The sequence below is a fragment of the Bombus vancouverensis genome, unplaced genomic scaffold (assembly GCF_051014615.1).
Source record: "Bombus vancouverensis nearcticus unplaced genomic scaffold, iyBomVanc1_principal scaffold0075, whole genome shotgun sequence".
Lineage (NCBI taxonomy): Eukaryota > Metazoa > Arthropoda > Insecta > Hymenoptera > Apidae > Bombus > Bombus vancouverensis.
Genome location: NW_027468966.1, coordinates 71,996 through 94,521, shown reverse-complemented (window position 1 = coordinate 94,521; position 22,526 = coordinate 71,996). Strand labels below are relative to the sequence as shown.

General features: G+C 35.1%; 1 protein-coding gene, 1 long non-coding RNA gene and 2 pseudogenes across 6 annotated transcripts; 2 read left to right on the top strand and 2 right to left on the bottom strand.

The window, feature by feature from the left end:
- Positions 1-260: 260 nt before the first annotated feature.
- On the bottom strand, positions 261-14,461 carry LOC117164015 (uncharacterized). Of its 5 annotated transcripts, none has more exons than XR_013061684.1 (6): positions 14,374-14,461; positions 13,527-13,622; positions 9,375-9,581; positions 8,134-8,282; positions 2,234-2,484; positions 261-1,049 (listed from the first exon to the last, which is right to left on the bottom strand). XR_013061684.1 is itself a non-coding variant. In XM_076627573.1 (5 exons), the coding sequence occupies exons 3-5, from the start codon at positions 9,478-9,480 to the stop codon at positions 2,344-2,346; spliced, it is 396 nt and encodes a 131-aa protein (XP_076483688.1). In that variant the 5' UTR covers positions 9,481-9,581; positions 13,527-13,622; positions 14,374-14,461; the 3' UTR covers positions 261-2,343. The 5 variants fall into 5 exon arrangements, 1 of the variants encoding a protein (XP_076483688.1); XR_013061685.1 differs by having other exon boundaries at positions 13,527-13,619; XR_013061686.1 differs by lacking the exon at positions 14,374-14,461 and adding an exon at positions 13,764-14,185.
- Positions 14,462-14,472: 11 nt separating this feature from the next.
- LOC117164014 (katanin p60 ATPase-containing subunit A-like 2) lies at positions 14,473-18,246 on the top strand (annotated as a pseudogene).
- A 372-nt stretch (positions 18,247-18,618) lies between these two features.
- On the bottom strand, positions 18,619-21,074 carry LOC117164016 (uncharacterized). Its single transcript, XR_004465548.2, has 3 exons — positions 20,949-21,074; positions 19,890-19,975; positions 18,619-19,420 (listed from the first exon to the last, which is right to left on the bottom strand). It is a non-coding gene; the product is annotated as an uncharacterized LOC117164016 (long non-coding RNA).
- On the top strand, positions 20,975-21,093 carry LOC117164300 (5S ribosomal RNA; annotated as a pseudogene).
- Positions 21,094-22,526: the final 1,433 nt, after the last annotated feature.

Here is a 22,526-nt window from a genome sequence, read left to right as displayed (position 1 = left end):
GTTTCGTGGAAAAGACCTACGTGACCCTGGCCACGAGCGTCTGCAGAACACGTGTGCGGTGGGCCTAGGAAAAGGGCAATGGAATGCGACAACAGTCAGTCGAGAAACAGAGCGCGAGTCGAAAAGCACAGAGTGCGAGTCGAGGAGCCGAGTGCGAGTTGAGCGGAGACGGAGGTTGCGAGTGGCGTTGCCGAGAGAGTGTGGATTGCGCTGTGTTCTGTACGTTTGGTATGAATAGTTCAAGTTAAGCCACAATCGTCTCTTCTGTCTGATTAACATCTCTATTGTCCACGTTTTGTAAACATATTACATCACGATATTACATAATGTTACTGTTACATATAATGATATATACGTAGATATACACGTTAATTAAATCCTCTATATGGTATTTTTATATCAGTATCGTAAACATTGTAAACCGGAAATCTTTTATTACACACGTACATATACAGTCAATATTATTGTTACATATAGTGATACATACGTTGATCCACACATTAATTAAATCCTCTATATAGTATTTTTACTTTGCTATCTTGAATAGATAAATAATCTCGAATATAGACATACAGGTACAGTTACGTTGATATACACCTTTGTACAATGTGTCAAAAAATTTGAACCGCGGTGTCGATTGGTCATGACCTGCACTACTGCTCGAAGGGATGAGTAGGAAGTCTCCTACCATCGTGGTGGATAGATGACTGTGTGCGTGAGGAAAACATAGCTTGTTTTATTAGAGGGCTATTCGGATTTTCCTAATGGGTGCATACCCGCTTTCTCCGTGTTTTAAGTGCGACTAATAAACCCAAGGACCTCTCTAAAAACCGACTGTGTTTCGAGAATATTTTTAAGCTTTAGAAATTCTTCAAGACAAACGGATTGAAGACACATGGCGAAACAATACAGGGAAGTGAAAGTTATGGTGGGTCCTTAGGTTTATTGAGGGTCGAAGTGACGTTACGCAGGCTGGTTGTTGTCCGGTGGCGCGAGCTGGCGCGGGCTGGCGTGCAGATGTTTTAGGCGGCGTAACAACAAGGAAGATCCTAGAAAATGAGAAGGGTGGATTAGAAGAACGAAGAAAACTCGAAGAAGATACAAAAGAAGAAACTACAGAGACAGAAGTCAATTCAAAAGGTATATTAAATAATAAGTGCGATTTACTTGATACCGAAAGAGCTATTGAAATTAATGATACGGTTCAAGATATTAAATTTACTGAAGGTAGAAGCCGCACTCAAAATGATATGGAAGATGTAGTAGAAGATTCACAAGAATTATCTAATAAAAGTAAGTTATCAGAAATAAGGATTGCACTTAACAAAATTGAATATACAAAAACTATTTTACGGAATAAAAAGAATTCATTAGAAAGAGAAAGAGGAGTAAGGGAAAAGAAGAAAATGTACAGACAGAAATTATTTCAAAAAATATATCAGATGATAAATGTGATTTGCTTTAGAAAAAAAAAAAAAAAATATTATCCACAAACTACATTAGGAATTTATCTATTTTAGTGAGGAGAAAGAGAAAGGATAGAGGAGTTGATCAATAGACTGTGGATTTTGAAGCGTTTATGAAAAACTTACAATTTTAATAAAATATTCAATGTAAAGTCTTTGTTATAATATTCAGATAGATAGATGAAAAAAATACTGAATTTGCATAATTACTCATGGCTTATTGATCAATCATGCGACTCGTTCAGAGGTAACTCGAGTTGTAAAGGCGACAATTTATTAAAAATGGTATATCTGACGTACGATGCATTTGCTCATGTTAAACTATTTAAATATGTATAAAAATCACGCGAAAAAAAAATCTACTGAAAATAATGTTGAACTAGTTAATAATAATAAATCATATAGTGAAACACAAACCTTAAATCAAGATTTTAAGTTCAAAAAAAAAAAAAGAAAGAAGAAGAAAGAAGTTGATAAAATGACAGCAATAAAATGACCAAAAATTGAATTACGATCCCGAGCATCAACTCGCTGATCTTCAAGTAGAATGTTCCGACAAAGACAGGACGACACAAGAGTTCGAGAAGCACATAGAGGACATGAAGGAGGAAGTGCAAAAATTAGAATTGCAACTCGACGAGTTACAAAAAAAAGAAAAACACACACGCACGTAAAAAGAGTTCAATCTTTTGGAATACAAATGGAAGAACTAACAATAAAATTAGAAGAAATAACACAGAAGAAATAAGTCACCAATATGAAATTACCTGATGGCTGATGTTGATCGTTGACGTTTATAATGATTGAATTTCGTCCACGGCGCCATCTGGATCCTTGTTGAAAAATTAAAATAGCCGCAACAGCACCATTGAGCTCATCACGTTTGTTGGTGAGTCGAGGAGCTGGAGGATTTCTCATCCTCAAGGACATAAATTTCACCGGTTCCGGTAATGTTTTTTACATGGTCCAAGCATTCGAAATCACAACATCGCTTTCCAAGACGAAATTTCCTGCATGGCTGTAATAAACAGAAATCGATCAATTGTACAGATCAATCGTCACTCGACTGCTCGAGAATTCAGGTCATCCAGAGAATAGAATAGAGACGTGGAAAAATGTAGTGCGATCATCGCAGTGGGAGGAAATAGGGGGATAGGGACCAAATGAATGAACGAGATGTTAAGGACAACTGACGACAAGTTCTTCTTTTGTCGAGAATTGCATGTTTGTGAATGGTTTGTGGGTGGTTAGGTGGAGAGAATTGAAGAGTTTGGAGGTGACTGGAAGAGTGTTTTGGGCAAGGTAGATTGCAGAATGGTTGCGGTAGCATTGTGTTAATTATGGGTTTGTACATGTAATCTTTGTATGTATCACTACATAGAACCTAACGTATATTTTTAATAATACATCAGAGTTTTAGTTATTTCATAGCTATGAATTTTATACTCTATAATCTTGACGTTTTATTTCACAGAAGCGTTTGAATATCCATAAAAATTAAATGAACCAATGTATTCATTATCTTATAGAGAAGATATATTATTTTTAATTATGTTCCAATTATTTATCATGATCCTGATTTCCTTATTCTGAAAATTTGAAAGGAAGTTTTGTAGTTTGATACTTTCAGCGACAAAGGGTCAATATTGCTTTAGTATATTTCGTCACATATACATGTATATCTATATATCCACCGAAAATGCGCTCTTGTAGACAAACGCTCGATTCGCGTCATAGCTTTTAAAGCTTGTCGCATCTCAATCAGTTGGAAAAAGTTTTTCCTGTAGCATATTTTATTTTTACGAACCAACAAGGTCTTTGTTTATTTCCTTCTTTTTTTTGCTCTAATTCCCCCATTGTTTTTTCAAGGATAGTATTTCAGAGCCATTAGTCAAGTTCATTGTAACAATAAACGTACGTTTCGGAAATATTTTGTGCTGTGAAACAGAATACACTAAAGTTTGAAGGTCACATCGATTTTCGAAAGTTTATAAATGGAGGTGTATGACAGTATCACCAGCTGTTGCTGTCCCCAAGCGCCAAAATACGTTCTGACTACTATTTTATGTATCTCACAGAAGTATGTCTTCATTCATCATCTCCCATGCCATCCACCAACGTGTTCTTAACATGTTATCTCCTAGTAAAATATTGATGTTGAGTCAGATATCCAACTGAATAATCTTTTCGGTGTCTACTATAAGACATTTAAAACCAAGGCTCGTACACACGTGTGCTTATACGTCAGATGTAATACTTAACAGGAAACCTGCTTATATTAATATTAAATTTATGTATAGTAGGATGTTCGACCTTTGTAAAAATGAAATTATAATACATACAGTTTCACCGTGGAAAAGTGAATCTTTCTAGCATGTCCACGCAAATGCAGGGTAGGGGAGGACTGTGCATGCACCAAACAACTTTACGTTCGTAATTTTTCACACAAATGTACAACTGTAGGGAAAAAAATTATCTCTGATTTTTCGGATGTTAGGAATCGACAATATCGCATAACGGAATGCTGTGTTCTACGTATTCTATTTTTGTTACGAAAGTGGTACAAACGAAGTCCACATAAGAATAGTACAACAAAATCGGTTGAGGTTAGGTTATCGTGCAGATATCGCGGCTTTTGCATTGCAAATCACGCAACTGCCAGTCTCGTCGTTCCTTGTAAACGAAAGAAAGGTATTGTAATCGGTCGGAATTAACATAAAACTCGTCGCATGCGACCATATGGCCTGAATGGTGAATAAACGAGAGTAGAGCGCGAGCTATGTGATTCTAACCGTTTAGGCGGAAACTAATGATTGTAACCAGAGCCGAGATATATGCCAATATTACTTTGCTCGACAAAGCGTATAAGATGAGGAGAGAATCGCGATAAGGTAGAACAAGAGACAGATATTCTCTACGTAAAGCAAGTCTGTCAACTAGATTGAAATCCTATAGCTATAACTACAGTGAATCCATATTCTGGCGAATTGTCTTTTCACAAATGAAGCTTCTGAAGAACGGAATTGATACAATAACTACTGTTCATTCATAACTACTGTTGTAAGAGTCTATATATTTGTCTATCTATATCTATATATATATCGATCTATATATATTTGTCAGAATGTCATTTTATCAAAAAACCCATCCTCTGTAATCATAGTTTATTGATTATTATAATCATTATTAATTTAACATTTTTGTGTACATACAAAATTTAAATTATACCTCGCTTGAGAACAAAAATTCTATTTATTTTCCTAACATGTACTAATAATTATTGATCAAACTAGAAAAAGCTGGAGGAGATTACATAGGAAGATTACTTAGCATCTTATATTCCTATATTTATGTATAGTAAAATGGCTTGTATCCATTTTCATGAATTATAACTGACATTTCAAAGCATTCATGTAGATATGTAACTCTCGTTAATTAATAATTTAACAATGCGTCATGAAACGTATCATTTTCGTTTCTTCCTTTGTTTCGTTATACACAGGAACGAATTTGTAAATAAAGATGTATAATCAACGATAACATATGACAGCGAGTATAATAACTGTCAGCAAAGGAAGAGGTCGGTAAAATGATTGTGGTTCAGTGTATCGGTAAATAAGCTTTGTCAGACGTTGCCGGGGGACTCGGTGTCGGTGAAACCGCGTCGATGAAATGATTGTCAGTAATTTAAAGATAACCCAATTTATTGATCTGTCTCCCTTTCATGGCGTTGTACGTCTCTCTATAAAACATATTCTACCTCGGAGGGCTGAAAAATTTAACTTGGTCTCACTGGACTGGACTGTAAGTAAGAAAATTGAAATGCAAAATCCACGTGTGAGCGCAACGGTTTAGATGGAAAGTTCGATAGGACAATTATATATATTAGCCTGAAAGAAAGCTCGTGGCTTCGCACGCAACACGTAATTTCCCTCGCTGAAATAATCCTATTACAACGATACGATTTAAAATTTTCCTTAACAGACCTCGCAATGTAATTCTTCATCTACAATTTTTTATTCGGCCTGAAACAAGAGACTTTCGAAGCCTTATAGAGTCTCGCGAATCTAAAAGTCAGGTTTCAACGTATTTTCGCGTCTTATTCTATAATACTGAAGACATTAAAGGTGTTAACGATTATTGTCTCACGATGTACGTACATCAAACGAGTACTTACGTAAGAGACGAATGGAAATGGAAACAGCCGAGAATAATTGAAGATAATTTGAATACGTTCCAGGCTATAATACAATTTCTCGTGAACCGTAATTGATTCGCAGAAGGGAATTGCTGCTTCTCACGACTAGCAAAGTGTTTCGCAAAAAAAAAAAAAAAAAAAAAGTAAAGAAAAATGGTATCGGAAGGATAGAAAAAAAGCGGTGGCCTACATCAAGCAATCTTCATGCCGATAATGCATTTATTATTCAGTTCGTTCATTTTCTATCGCGTAACAGACACTGGGATAACTGACAGAATGAGCGTATAAATCTTGCATCTCTCGACCTGACTTCTCCCGATGGAAAAATATTTACTGGTCTGGAATCGTGCATCGCTAATTGGTAAAAAAGTAATAAGCAAGAAAGCAATTATACTACCGAATTGGTATTTCTATTTTATTGGAGATTAATTAACCTGAGTAAACCAACAAAAACTTATCGAAAATCAATCGAAATTAAATCACCTTTTCAAACAGGCTATAAATAGCCAACTAATATTTGCAGTAATAAACTTCACTTTCGAATAAAGTATACGCTCTATAAATTGTAAATTGATAATTTCGTTATTATATCATTTTTCTTAATCTAAACTGAATTCAGTGAAAAGAGCTTTCAATTGAATTACACACTTCATTAGTTTATGAATTATATTCGTTACCATACGTACAAAAGAAGGTTGACTGGTTTAAAAATTCAAAGGGTAGAACCTCCAAGCTCACGATTGGAAACAGATTCAGTTCAATGGTTTAATTTGCCATTTAATTGAATTCTCTGGCAATTTCAGCGAACTGTGGGCTTTAGAAGTGTCCAGCATTCAAAGGCAAGACCTCCTCCATCTTTCTCTTTCTTTCAGTTCCAACCTCAAGTAATTGACCTGTTAATTCGACGCTATATTTACATGCTCGCAAGGGATTCAGACGACTTCATTGCGTTAAATTCGCAATTTAGCAAACACGAATGTCTCAATCAATTTGTAGTTCGAAACAAATAAAAGATAATCAATTTGTCGATGCATTTGATCGTTATGTTCATTTAGCATTTTTATAATAAAAGCGTAGAACACATGTACATACACATAATATTCCATGAAATGATTTATACAGACTATGAGTCTCGTTTTATCATATTATAAAAGAATGAATTTTTCCCAATAAATGTAACTTCATACAAAATCTCGTTTAAAAAATTCAGTTTTTATTCTCATCAAATTAATTTAATATCGGAATATGTCATTTTAGTCGTTATAAAAATTTTATGTCAAAAAGCGTTCGCAGATACATATATAAATAAATGTCCAATCCTATGCATTTATTTAAGCTGAAATCTGAACTTAAATATTTATTAACAATATTCTGACGAATATGTAATGAAAGATAAAAGCAGCTTTATTTTTTTTATAGGATGGCTCATGTTTTTTATTCATTTTATGTTTTTCGTTGTCAGCGCGTAACTACCTATCAGCCGCATGAATGCCAGGTTTTACTACTCAGAAGCGAAGAAGCGAAGAAGCAAATATACGTTACCTTGCATGGAAAAACGTTAGATACATATAAAAGTCATAACGTAGCTATTTACACATGGGGAATATTTATTTTTGTATGAAATATTTTTGCTTCTGAATTCTCATTATAAATGTACGTCCATTTCCTACGTTAAAGTACGTCTCTGCTTTGAAAACCTTCATTTAAATATAACGGTTAACAAAATATTATTAGAGAAATATTAAAACGAGACGCTAAAAGAACATTTTAATAAAGTACAAATGATTATTTGTTCTTTGTTAAATTACTCTGCTGTAACTCTAATTTTATTAAATTCAAAATGAATCATTTATAAACTGAACCGGAATATAAAATTTTATTCCGCAAAAATCATAAAGTTGAAAGTTAGGAACGAATAACAAATGAATAACCTAGTTTCATTAAAAGGCACGTGTACGCCAATCCGCGTAATAACTTTGACACTCCAATTATTATAAAATATGTATCCTTAAGGGATTTTTTTGCGCGAATGCAAAATACTTTTCATACGTGCAACTGAATAAATGGGGCGTGATTTTCAATATTTCCTTTTGTAGAATTTATAACAAAGTAACTTTTTCACAAATGTTTTCGCTAACATTTTTACAACGTAAATGTCTTCTTTTGTAATTAATAATTTCAACATTTCTCTGAACAGTTTCGTTGCGATAAAAAAAATATACAAAGCTTATGACGTGCTTGTTTCAAAATATTTATACGGAACAAGACTTTGAATTTGTCAGACCAATCGTTCTAACGAACGAATAAATTAAACGACTCGTAACAAAGAATTATTCCTGTCCATGTTTCTCTTTGTAAAAGTAATTCAAGGCAAGTTAGATGAATCGCTGTGTACCCTATTCGCATTAACGGTGTGCTTTAGTTTCTCTCTGGTTGTGTTAAGTGTTTAAGTAATGAGCATATACTCACTACGGGCGGGTTGCATACGATCGATATGCACCACTTCAGCCTCGAATTGTAGCAGACGCAGAAACTGCAAACCGAAGGCCCCGGCTCAAACGTAAGATCATGTCGAATGGTTTCTCCTTCAAAGTCAGCACAGCGGTTGTTTGTAGCATCTGAAAACGATTCTCAGCTTGAATATCTTTGCCATTCGACGGTCGTACGCGCAGTTACGTTAACCGTTTCAACGCCACTCAGCGTGATCATGCTGTACGCATAGTGTGGTGAACTGTGTCGCGATGTTTGGTTACGATTGTCAATTCACAGCGCGCTCGGTTCCGAACGTAGCTTGTCGCTAGTCTATCAGAGTTTCCTCTCGTAATTACTTTTCTTTCAAATAATCGTAAACCAAATAAAGAAAAAACTAATGTATAAATTACCTCTTGAATTGGAAAACCAATTACAGAACGTCACACAAACAAAAGGTAAAGCACGAATATTTGGCAACCTTTTGACTCTTTAGTGTAACGTTTCTGATATAGCTGATGAAGTGAAGCGTGAACGCGTTGAAAGGTATGTTTCGACAAAAAAAAAGAGCAGTGCAATCGAGTTGATCGGCACTTCTCGTAAATAAATAAACGAAGCGCTATTGCGCTTCATGGTACAATCCGATACGGATTTTTAAAACATCCCTGATACTGAAACGGCTAATAGCGTTACGAAAACGATCGTGCCAGGAAATTTTTGATCAACGGATCCGCATTGCGGCTGCCACGATGCTTCTACGTAGCATTGATGCTTTATCGATGAAGCACGATTGAAATTGGATATTCGATTTCTTACTGGGGAGAGAGTTTTCATATCGTGTTTACTGTTTCACTTCGCAAGTGTGCTTTACAGTATACGTTAGAACTTGAAATCGAGCTATTTGAGTTAAAGTCGCTTGTAGCTTGAAATGACGTTTAAAGGATATAAGAATAATAGAAGGCTAAAATTCAAAAGTGTATATATACATTACTAATATATAATGGCTATAATATATAATATAATAAATAATAATGCCTATATATCGACTAATTTATCAATTAATTAAATCCGTGTATATCAAGTTTTCTATAATTTAGTACTTTCGTGTAACTACAGAAATTTGATGCAATATAAAACTTGATTAAAACAGCGATTCATTAGGAAACGAGAATAATGATGCAAATATTTTTTGTAGCCATTATATAGGATTTCGATCGCATAATTAATCAGTATCAACTTACCAGTCTTTAACGGAAGAACGAAAAGAAGGGCAGGCGGTACGCAGACCGCAATCATGATCATTTTCAAGTAGAATCTCAAACTGCCGTACATCTTTGAAAACTTCATTAGTCGTAAGGGATCAAAGGATGATGTCCGCGCTGCGGAAAATAGATGAGAAGCGGCTATTTCAACAACCACCGTGTAGGTACTGCACTAGCCAGAAGTATCTGCGACAGAAATCAGAATACACTCGTTTTCGCATGGTTGGATCAATTTCGCGTGGGACTAACCTGATTGAACCTAACGCGGGATAATTGCTCAACTCACGACCTTAACCAGCCCGCTTGATTCTCTGTAAATGCTTGAAATTGACGCTTGGATTCTTTCCAGATTAACTAGCTTTGCCCTCCCCCCCCCCTCCCGTTATCTATTTTCTTAGATCGACTTAAACTGCCGCAACATATTATCTTCTTCTTTTCTTTTCTTTTCTTTTCTTTTCTTTTGATCTTTTAAAGCCCTAAATCGCTGGCTATTATATTTTGTACACTCAATTACTCTGTAAGTCATAAGTACATATGTTTTACAACGTTATTTGTCATATTTCAGTTAAACCCCAGAAAAGCCAGAAATATATTTGCAGCGTGTTTTAACGCGTCCCTGGCAAAGATCTCAAAAACGAGTTGCGACACAATTTAAAGCGACAAATAGCACCGCGTATCTCGTTGTGGTAACACACGGTTCGCCAGCTTTTTAAAAGCGCTCTCCGTTTGCTTTTTCCTCTCTTCCCTGTCTCTTCGTTTTTTCTTAACGAGCAAAACCATTTTCGCGAGGACGAGAGTACGGAAATGACGTACTGGCAATTTTGTTTTGCGATAATACAAGCAGCTCGGTTTCAGTGAATTAAACTTGGCCCCAAGCTTCTACTTATCCCTACCTTCCTTTCCTTTATTTTCCCTTCTATATCGGTTTTGCGGTTTTCCACATTTCCATCACAATAAACCATGTTTTTTCTCGATTTTACATGTTAGTCAATGATTCGCGGCAAAAGCGTCGACTGTAAAGATATTTGTAGTTGCAATAGCAACAAGTATGTTTTCTCAAATAGAAAATATTGGGAGCGTACACGCTGGCAAAACAATTCATGAATAGCTCGTCCTCTGCTTGTTATTTGTTTCGATACTGTTAGCAAACAAATTCATGAAACATACTGGTATAGCGTAAAATGAACATAAAAGTTTTGCGTACACTTGAGAGCTGAACTTTGGCTGTTATACGTATATTATATATATACGCACACAGTTATGTATATGTATATATATATATATATATATAGAAAATTCCTTAGAACTTTGAGCTTAATAACATATTAAAATCATTAACATTAAGGAGGTGAACTTTACTTACCAATTACCAAAGTTTCTTCCGCCAAATAATACATAAAAATTGAAAAAGATAATGTAACTAGTTTTAACTTTTTTTTGTGTTATAATTTGAATCACTCGATTTATCCGACTGAGGATGGTCGATCGCAATCTCAATTTATACATATTCTCATCGCATGAAATAGATCACATGAGGGATTTTCAAAAGTCGATGGAATATTAATGGCGATTAATTATTTACAGGTGTATTCTGTGCGGCTAAAGCAGACACCTAATGAATTATTGAGTACCAGGAATGTTAGCGGTAAACAGGATTGCGGCTATGAATGATTCTCTAATGTGTATATTAGAGATGAATTTGATAATTTATCCTCATAATATGCAATCCGCTTTTAAGTGTAAATCATAATTAACAATTTCTGTTTGATCAAATATGAAGAGTGGATAAATCGATACGCTTAAATCAATATTAGAATTTCTTAACATTTTTATCAAATATTTTAGCACTGTAGAAGCATCGTAGTAGAGAAATATTAGGTTGTTCCAAAAGTTTCTTTCGTTTTATAAGAAAGTAATAGATGTACAACATTTTTCGTTTTATATTATTTTATTGAATTACGTGTGATCCACCTTTTTCCAATTTAATATAAAATAATATAGAATAACATAACTGTCATTTCTTTATAAAACGAAAGAAACTTGGGACAACCTAATAGGAATTTACTTTTATTATCCATTATAAAAATGGATTGTTAATCCTCTAGGAGATACGAACAATATAATTGCAATTAATAAGGAACAAGCTAGCATAACTTAAACCAGCTTTTGCAGAAAGCTATTAGCTGAAGATGTTTATTAAACAATGACAACATGAATTTTCTTAAGTACCCCATTTGGTACTTAATCTACTTCGTAAGTACTGTGTGTCCTAGCCTTCAAAGGATGCAATTTTAACCAGAATGTTTCACATTACCTACCCGTATTGTTTCCTTGTAATATAATTTATATTTACATTATCTACGTTACGTTACATTCTACGCGTTAATGTAATGTGATTTTTATTTCTAATCGAAGTTATTTAAAATTTGTAGTATCTCAATAAAAAATTAACAGCCTGCAAAAACTTCACAGAAGCATTAGTATCTTCGAAACTATTGAATTCAAATGGCTAATATTCTTTAACAATATGCACTCGACGACCTTTATCGAGAGAAGTATGTGACGTAATAGTTAAACTTTCAATTCATATACATATATCGTTTATGAAAAAGTAGTCATTCTGCTTTTGTGATCTGTGACACACTATAAATTCTCATAAGCTAACTAACGCGTAATCTTCTGTAACGTATTAATATAATATAGGTATGTATATCTCGACTTTGAGCAACCAATTGGTGATAAATAAGCTTTAGTACATACTTCTTACACGTAACAAGAGACCAGTTAACATCTCTGCTCTTAAAAGAAAAACGAAAGAAACTCTGAAAAGCTGCAGGGTTCAGGTCGAATAACACCAGCTCAGATAAATGACCCTCTAACTTACCTTTGTCCTCATCGACGTCAGTGATTTTAAAGCTAGTTATAAAGTGCACTTCTCAGCCAGCGTCCACGGCAGTCAATATTATTTAACGGGTCCTAACGCGATGTAAAAAGGGAAAAAGGAGGAAAGAAGGAACAGGGAAGCAAAGAGAAGAAACGAATTTTTCATTTTCTCGAAACTGGATCAAGTTTCAGGCTGCTCGCCAAAGAGTCTGTAGCTAACGAGACAAGATTAGACAAACCACGCTTTAAAATTTCCACAGAACTATAATAATCCTCGAAATCAATACGATTCGTCGATCCATCGCCTGATTAAAAAATGAGACAGGATGAAGCTCACTAGTCGGTCTTTGAACTTTCAATAGTGCTTACGGCTCGTATACTCTAGTTTGAATGCTACAATGTAAGCCAAGTCAGCTGTAACTAGCGTTCGCGTGATTGTCGCTATCTATTATTCACGCGTTACACGTTCACCAGACAAACGCGTCTACCGGTTGACATTGTTTTCTGTCCTGAGTTTCAAAGCAATTATGTTGCTTCGTGTAATCAGATCTCGCCAAACTAACGATAAGTTCTTGTTTGATCTTACACAGTTACTAAAACTATACAAGTTAAACCAATCTAGCCTAAACAAGTAATGTCGTTATATATTCTTTTTTAAATCTATATATTGTTTAATAAACCGTGGTTAGGATATAGTAGCTGACAAAAATATTCGGACAAATATATTTGTAGAAACATTTTAGGAGTGTATTATGCATAGTGGCACCATTTAATACTGTACTGTGACTATCATGGTCGTGTTGGTATTATTCGAAACTAATCTGAAAATCTGTATGGAATTTGTAAGATATTTAGTACGAGTACTGTGCATTACTGATATGTACACAACCGAGACGAGATAACGAAGGTACTGCTCTCCATCGTTCATCGCTACGCGTTGCTAGTAGCAACGTATAATGCATATATATCTCGCAAAGACCATAAAAGTACCCAATGGAACCACGTTTAATATTTGATAATAATGTCCCATTACAGTTTCGTCATTTTCAATTGATTAAACACGACCCTCTCTTTAAAAATTAGAAGATAAAATACGTAATACAAATCTACTCGAAATCTTTTAAACCTTACGGACGACTACTTATGGTCTTTAAAAGCAGCAGGGATTAGCAGAATATTAACTGCGGATTTTTCTCGAGAGGCTCGTAAGGATGAACAGCGACGAGTATCTAGAAGCTATGTACTCACCTGGTCAAGGAGACTCCAACACCAAGGACGTTGGAAGTTTCGAGAAGCGATGATGGAAACTGAAGTAGCACGTCAGGTCAACTCCGGCGAAAACTGCTAAAGAAAGAAAAATCCAACTAATTTGTTTCCAACAATAAAATGAAATTAATTTGTTTCACAAATTATTAACTGGATATTATTCAAAAATTATTCAAAATTCGCTTGATTGATTCACGGCCCGGGACATTTGGGTCATACCATTTTGGTAATGGACGAAAATGGCAGAAGGAAGAACGACCGTTTTTTTCATATTTCTCTTTCCCCGGGAAACGATGGAATGCCCGAGCACCTTGTTTCATTTCTTCTCGACATCAATTTCAATCTTTTTAAACGAAATATAATCTGAACGATGAAAAGTTCATTCAAATAATGCTCCGCGCCAGACACTCACGAAAATTAAGAAGAAACACGGAAAATTCGCGAATAAAACGGATTTCTTTGTCCCAGTGAGATAATAAATCTCGTACACGTATTGGTTTTTAAAATCAATATATCCACCAATGTGCACTCGTTTAACAAGGGTGATGGAACGTGCCAAAAATCTCTCAAGAGGGTCTTGGCAACGGAAGTGTCGAAAATGTCACAATTATGAATGAAAAATTCGAATAGTTGCTGATTTTACAGTCGAAACCGATAAAGAACTCCAGATATTCCCCCAATTAATTTACAATAAATTCGCGAAAATGATCGATTGCTGGCGTCATTGTATTCTAGAAAGATCGTAAAACGATAAGAATTTATTGAAAAAACTTATATTCGATGATAACACTTCTAATAAGAGTACTAAGAGGAGCGATTCTGTACTCACCTTTCTGCCTCGAAGTACCGAACGCAATTAACCGTCCGCCCAGGATGGAACCGTTCGGAACTTTTGTAAGTCACTGCACGGCCGCTGCCTAGGGTGGAAATGTAATAGATATAAGTACAGAGCGCGTGAGCGAACTAAAAACGCGATAGAGAAGTAGAGAGAGGATGTTCCGTCCTTGTCTAATGACGCGCACTTGTACAGGAAATATGTAACAGCGGTATACGAGCAGCGTCAGTGTCCACTAGTGTGCATGCCTGATTAAACATGGACAGGAAGTATCTATACATGGTGTTCTCTTTCTATTTCCATGTTGCATCCATCTTTCTATATCCATGTTGCATTAGGAGGAGAGTCGTATTTCGGAACGTCATCGGAACATATTATACCTTGTATGTGATTATTTGGAACACAATGGGTGAGTATATTATAATTAAAATATATTCCTAGTTCCAATTCTTTTGAATAGTGTCAGTGACCAATCGAAATAGAAATCAGTGGACATCATGGAAAGAGAAGGCGAAACCAAATTTGAAAATTCGACATCGGTAATTCAGTAGTTAAGAATAACTCAATCGATTATGTAGATTAACTAGTTATAAACAAATATATGAAGTATAAATTCAAATTATTCTTATCCATCTAAAAATTGGAAATTAAAAAGCAGAAGACAAGAAATTATCTTCGAGGATTTATATAGTAAATACATTCTTTTGCCTGTCTTACCTAGAGATAAAACAGTTGTTTGATGGTTATCTTATAGTGTTCAGTCATTGCGAAAAATATTTTTAATTAGTTAAAAACTATAATTAATTAAAAACTACATTTTTTTATGTATATAGACGTTAGCGATGTATTATTCCGGGAAGCTCGTCTATCTCCCGAACATCGGGTTTGCGACAACATCGATTTGGAAATTATCGTTGCAGAGTATGAAAATTATTACAAGATGAAATTTCAAAAATATCCCATATTGTGTAAGAAAATAACTGGAAGGGAAATGACGAGGGAAGTGACAAATGCAAGCAAAACGTAAGAATTTAAATTATTTAACGATATTAAACGGTATTCAACGTATTCAACGTATCGTATTCAACGTATCGTATTACAATATGATCCAGTGTTTGTAGAAGTATTGAGACAAAAGCCAAATCTGTTAGTAAACAAGCGAGAAGTGAGCCTGTGAAAGAGACGAATCTACAGCAGAAGATAACTGATGATAATGCGAATCATATTAATCTCGCAATGACAGTGACGTCAATATTCCCCAATGAGAGTGATGGACGTTCATCAGAAGAGCTATTTAACGTCCCAATGGAACAATCCATGCAATCGAAGATATTGAAATGCATTGCAAAGCTTTATTCAGATAATCCGGAATTACGAAAAATTGCTGAGGACATCTCATGCGTAAGTTATTTTCGATTAATATACGTATCGTAAAGCTTTTAAACGATAAAATTCCCGTCGATAAACCGTCCAACGTATATCGACAATGACGTGATTTCAGTAACGCTTCAAATATCAAATTACGTAACACTTACTTAATATAGAGAAGACGCCATTTTATCTTTGTATCGTCACAGGAGATCATAGTAAACAAATTAAATGTACATTGGGATGACGTTATAGGCCTAGAGGAATGTAAAACCGCTGTTAAGGAGGCCGTTGTGTATCCCCTTAAGTATCATATCTTTTTTGATGGCCCGTTTTCCCCCTGGAAAGGTATTTTGCTGTACGGCCCACCTGGTACAGGTAAGATACTCGTATTCTTTTCATTTCTGTACGTGTTTACAAGAAATATACAAAACAGGGAAAACGAAGTTAGCGAAGGCAGTCGCGACAGAATGCCATTGCACCTTTTTTTAACATAACTGCCAGCTCATTAACATAACTGTCAGCAAATGGAGAGGCGATTCCGAGAAGTATATACGTGTAAGTTGCTTTGTCTATATAAGTTTCTTTGTTCCTTTGTCTATGAAGGAGAGATTCTAGGTATAAAAAGATTTGATTTTATTTTTCGTCATTTATATATAAATAGAATAGTTGTTTGGAAAACGAAATGATATCATATTCGTGATGAGGCAATGAATTTAAGGAATTTCGAATATAATATTTAATGAATAATACATTTGTTAAACTGAACAGGTTTTATTTGAACTTGCCTATAGTCATTCGCCTACAATTATTTTTATCGACGAGATTGACTGGATCGCCACAAATAAAGGAGACTGTATATTGTCTGAACCTGCAAAGAGATTCAGGTCAGAACTTCTTTCTAGATTGGATGGATTAGTGTCTAATGAGAATTCTAATGTAGTTCTTCTGGCTACAACTAATTCCCCTTGGTACGTATATCACGTTATTTCAATGTTTTCTAAGTAGAAAATATCGTAATATTTCTCCAAATTCCAAATATGTTATTGTGTTGTTTGAAGTATTCCTTCATTATTATTAGTATAATAGAACGATAATATTTATTGTAAATATGTTATTAGGGGCATTGATGCAGCTTTACTCAGGCGTCTCGAAAAGCAAATATACGTATCATTACCCAATGAAGTTGCTCGACTTGGTATATTCAAATTATACCTTAGCAACCACTTATTAGAAAATACAGATATTGTAAACCACATAGTAAAATGTACTGAAAGATATTCTTGTGCAGATATAAAATTGCTTTGTAAGCAAGCGTGGCTACTAGAAATAAGCCCGATATGGAGGAGACTTGAAAAGAAAGAAACACCTGTTACCACTTTGAAATATGAATTAAAAAGTTATGAAATATTAGCAAAATTGTTTAAAAAAATGTCACCTACAGTTATGCAAATGGATAAATATGATACGTGGAACAAATAAATACGCAATCGTAAGGACAGATATTGAAAAATATAAATAAATGGATTATCGTTCGAGAAATTTTTATTACCATCATATGATATTGCTCCATATCATGAAATATATACATGCCGTAATAGGAATACTATCATCAAATCTCTTCAAATGAGGGAGTGGCAAATGACGATGCGTATTGACAAGATTGCTCGATGAAGATCAATTACGTACTGTGTCCGCGGATTCCAAAAAATGAGTCCCTAAGTAGATGGAAAAAGGAGAGGAAACAGATAGATCACAAAGAGCTACTTATTGTAAGGGAAGAAATCTAAAACTCCAAATAAAGAACAAAAAGGAACAAGCTGCTTATGACGCTATCGTTCCTGGTCTTCCGTGTTCGGTCTCAATTACTCTTGCAGTATATTGTAGCAGGTTGTGTAGTATATTTGAGCATATTGTATTATATTTTGATGCGTACTATCTCTTCGATCACTTGTTTTCACCATTAAGACAAAAGAATAAAATGCTGATTGAAGATGCTTATTGTGACCTCAACTTAAGAAAGGAAATACTTCTTTTGATGTATATTCGAAACTGGAACATGTATCAACCTCGATGATGACCTTCATTGTTAGATTGAACTTTAGGTTTAAAAATTTGTATTTCAAAATGTGGTAGGAAGAGGATAAAACAAATTGTTAGTAATACTGAAAATTACATTTATTTTTACTGAAATCACTGAAATTAATACTAAGATCAGTGAAATTATTATTTTTCTAAAAATATTCAAGCCTTGAACTTTTTTTTCGTGGGGAGATCCTCATGGACACTGTCGGGGTAGTGTCGGACTTACCGACTAAAACCCCACGATAGTGTCACACAGTATAGAAAGCACGATATAAAAACCCCCCAAAATAAGCGCTCGAATCAATCTGTTAAAATATTTTGACGCAGTCTCTTTTAATACTTTGAATCATTCTGTAACATTTTGTACCGTTACTCTGTTAGATCTGCATAATAAACTCTATTATCATATATAAAGGTAAATTTCTTCACCTTGGCCTACTTGACGCTTAATAAAGGTGCACCGGGACCTCTTTCGAAATTCAAGCCTTGAACTGCTCCGAATATTCATCGGATCTGAGTATTGGATACAGAAAATATCTGGGTAAATTTAGTCAAAAAATGTTTTCGCAGAAGGGAGTCAGTTTCAAACAGTAAGTTAACTTGAGAGAATTAAATTACAAAGTTCTGGCAGAATAACATAATTTTGCATAAAAATAATAAAAAAATGAATACGTCGAAACATTTTACAAAAAAGCAAAGCACGAAGTGTTATAAAAAGTGAACGAAAAGTGAAGTGAAGTGAGTTTATTCGTTTTACAACATATTTTATATAACATGCTCTATCAGTTTGTTACCTCAAATTTGCCTTTTATTTAAATTTTCTTACATAATTTTCATAATATATTCATAAAGTAATATTGAATATATAGTACAATTCTATAGACCTACTACGAGAAACAGATCTTAAAAACAGCAACACTAGTAAAGTAGAAGCGTTCTTCAAGCCTAAATCCAAATATGATACAGTGCTGAAAAAGTAGGATTACTATATCATAACAAGCAAAATGTATCTTCATAATCTATGTGCTACTAGCGATTTTCCACATGTTCAACGACATATGCAGTACAGAGGACGTATAAATGTGTTTCTTTATTTTTGTTGAGTCACAAATCAGAATATTGAGTATGTTATTTTCCCGCGGATTGTAAAATCATAAATTGTTAAAGTGTCACGGCTCATTTTATTATCGTAACATCTGTTCAAAATTTGTCAATGCGACCTGGAGATTACGGTAGTGAATATGCAACAATCGAATGCCCCAGCGAGAAGGGCTCGGTCATTATATTTATTCTTATCGTGAGTTCGATAACAAAATATCGAGTTTAACAGTCGTATACAGAGCTCGATCATTCTGGATTATAGCCTCTACGTCTACGATTCCTTTTTGCTTTTGGCATTTCATCTACATTGTAATAACAGTTTTGACAAATGATACGGTCGAAGATATTTTAATAAGCGTGTTGGAGTAATTGGTAACAGTAAGTGAGTAATTATCCATACACCTCCGGGTGATAGGCTGGAAGTTCTCCATCCCAAGGACCGTAGAGTTCCTCTCCTTGTTCTTGTTCATAAAAAACGATGCCCGTACTGTATATAATAGGAAAAGTTTCCATTATTAACGTGTTGCTTTTGTTTGTTGTGTTTGGTCCGCCTGTTTGAATGCTCGTCACTATCTATTGCGAGCGCGTTAATTTTAATTTATTTATATGTATTGACCATGGCATTCCTTTTACTTCGATTTCAATATTATAGTACTTGAAAATATTGGGAACTTTATGAGGTTCTGTATATCCGTTTGAGATTTCCCTCTACTAAGTTCTTTCATTAAATGTAACAAATCTACCATTTTGAAATTTTGTTTATTGATCCGTCTGTTGTAATATTCCTTAGATTTTATTTTCGATTTTATCAGTGAGGTGGTAGGACGTGTACGGTGCCAAAGAAATACTCCGCGGATTGATTTAACAATGAGTTTATTAATTATACGTGGAAGACCTGATAGTTTTACCAGCACGCGTTACCTGGGCCGTACTGGTATTGTTCTTCGCATACTCACCGTTTACTCGACTTCACTGATCAGTTGTATCTCTCTGCGTCTCTCTAGCCTTTCCTCGTTGCCATTCATATAGGATACCGAGGTGCCTGAAACAGAATGTTTTCTTCTGGGGTAGGGAATCAGTTTCCTTTATCGAAAGCACTTGCGCTTTATTGTAAATCATAGGGTCTATTCTTTGACGACGTCCTGACCTCGGACGTCACATTTCACAGGCCAGCACGTGCGCTTCAGCCCTGGAACTTTCTTTATGGCCATGAACCGCTACAGTAGGAATTTTAAGGGAGCACTTGGTCAATAGATCCTGTATGGTCAGGACATATTTGTTTCCTTTTTGTGTTCTCGATGATGTAACCTAGACGTCCAGTAATAATTTTCTTCCCTTTGTCATCTTTCAATATCCCCGCTACGCACGTGTTCGTAACCGTCTGCTATTTTGGTTATATACGCCTTCTTCCGATTATTTTACGGAAGGACCAAAGGGATATCGGTGGGCCATTAGGCCTATTGAAGTTTCCCGACACTTTCGGCCCGTCGGCACCTACGCTTTATCGCGACACTGTATGTGTTTCGTCGGCCTTTCGTAAACAGTGTTCCGGCGATGCTATAATATGTATCAAAGAAACCGTTGGAGAGAGAATTGTTCTTTGCGCTACAGATCTTCGAAAAAGCGTACATCGAAAAAGCGTAATCTCATACATTTTTATTATAAATTAAAAATTTCTCGTCTCGTAACTTGATAGATTGATCGTGGGAAAATTAACGGATCGACTCAAAATGTGTGTTACTTATCACGTAGTCTCGATATTCTACGACAATTAATGGACGAATGTAACATTTAAACACAATAACGATTTCGTCAAATTCCATCGGCATCAGTTCTACCCCATCAACACCTTTGGTAGCCGAAGTTATGCACAAGTAACTAACTAAACACCACCCTTAAACAACCAAAATCAAAACAACAACAATAACGACGCTGCAGTCAACAAAAATATGTGAGCAAAATGCAGTACTCAGACAACAAACACAACAAATTACAGTCATGCTACAACTACTTACAAACATGTTAAGTAAAAAATAGAAATGCCAACGCCCTGGCCGCGCTGAGTGCACTCGTTCCCGTCAGATCACGAAAGTTAAGTAGCGCCGGACACGGAGAGTACTTGGATGGGTGATCGCCTGGGAACTCCGTGTGGCGTTGGCGAAGCGCGCTAGGCCCGCCGCGCCCCTCGGTGAGGTTCAGGCTTGGTGCGCTCACGTCCACCAGCAATTCACCACTTAATAAACATATCAATCACCGCTAAAAGCACTAACGATCGCAAACTAGTTCATCACTACCGGCATCAAGACCTCCTTCGCATGACGTTAGACCATCCTCGAATTAACCCTATCTCTTGAAGTAAGTACCTCCTTATATATCAATAGTTAACCATTAAATAAATTAAATCAATAAGTAAGCAACCCACTTAATATCACAACCTCTTAAAGTAAGTACATCCCTTATAATACTATAGACAAAAACCAAACTCCATACTTTTATATCACTAGTCAATTATTAAAACATAATAACTATACCTAATACATAGTCACCTATTATAGTAAAATAGCCTAATATATAATAAATCTCATAGTACCATATTAATAGTACATTAATAAATAAAATATATATTATATGATAATGAGGTCCACTTACTAAATGATCATTCAAATCTACTTTCAGATATCGAAAAATCTCGCTCACCTAGTACTACGCCAGCCAAGGCTTACCTCTCAAGTAAGAATAAGTACGTAAAGCAACTAAGTACATCCTGCATACATGCTTACAACGAAGTAATAATTAATAATACACACAAACATTGATAGATATATGGAAAGTTAAAGCCTTATTCTCTAGTCAATTATTAATAACACAATTTAATCGTACAACTCTAAAATCAAAAGTCGATTATAATAACAGTATCCTAATAAATAAGTAAAAATACTCTACACTCCATAATACCTACTCAATGTCAATTAATATAATAATATAATTAAAATAAACTCCTCTTCGCAGGATAATTCTTCATTCTACTTTCTAAGATCAGCTCCTTCTTTGCTCCTCAACACATTCATCACCCAATTCTCTGCCTCGTAGGAGCACGCACTTATTAGAAGTAAGTACATCATTCCTAGTACATCTATTTGAGTAGACAAAATAAATATAAAGCATAAAGCGTAACATAACAATCACATAGTCAAAATCAAACAAGAGAATATAATAATCCTCTTAACAAAACTAACTCGAGGCCTGCTTACAGGCATCAAAACCTCCTTCGCTAGACACATGCCATCATCAATTTATCACTATCACTCAAAGTAAGTACCTCATATACATAAATACATAAAATATAAATTTATTGTCATTATATAGTAAGTAGAATCAAACATATATGTCGGAGATGAAAGGACACCGGAGCCTTCCCTCTGGAACTTCGGGAAAATCCGTAAAATTGTAATTAAAGTTTACAGTCGTAATTAAACAATCTGCTGTCATCCTGCCCAATTGTACTTGTTTGCGATTTGTGATAATAAACTTGGGCTCAAGGCGACCACCAGTCGCCGAACGTAGCCGCGGTCAACGGGACGGGCGCTTCGCCT

Coding starts and splice junctions, on each gene's coding strand:
- LOC117164015 (XM_076627573.1), bottom strand. CDS start 9,480: ATGAAGTTTTCAAAGATGTACGGCAGTTTGAGATTCTACTTGAAAATG. Junction 8,283..9,374: donor CGTTCTTCCGTTAAAGACTG/GTAAGTTGATAC, acceptor AATCGTTTTCAG/ATGCTACAAACAACCGCTGT. Junction 2,485..8,133: donor TCGTATGCAACCCGCCCGTA/GTGAGTATATGC, acceptor TGTTTATTACAG/CCATGCAGGAAATTTCGTCT.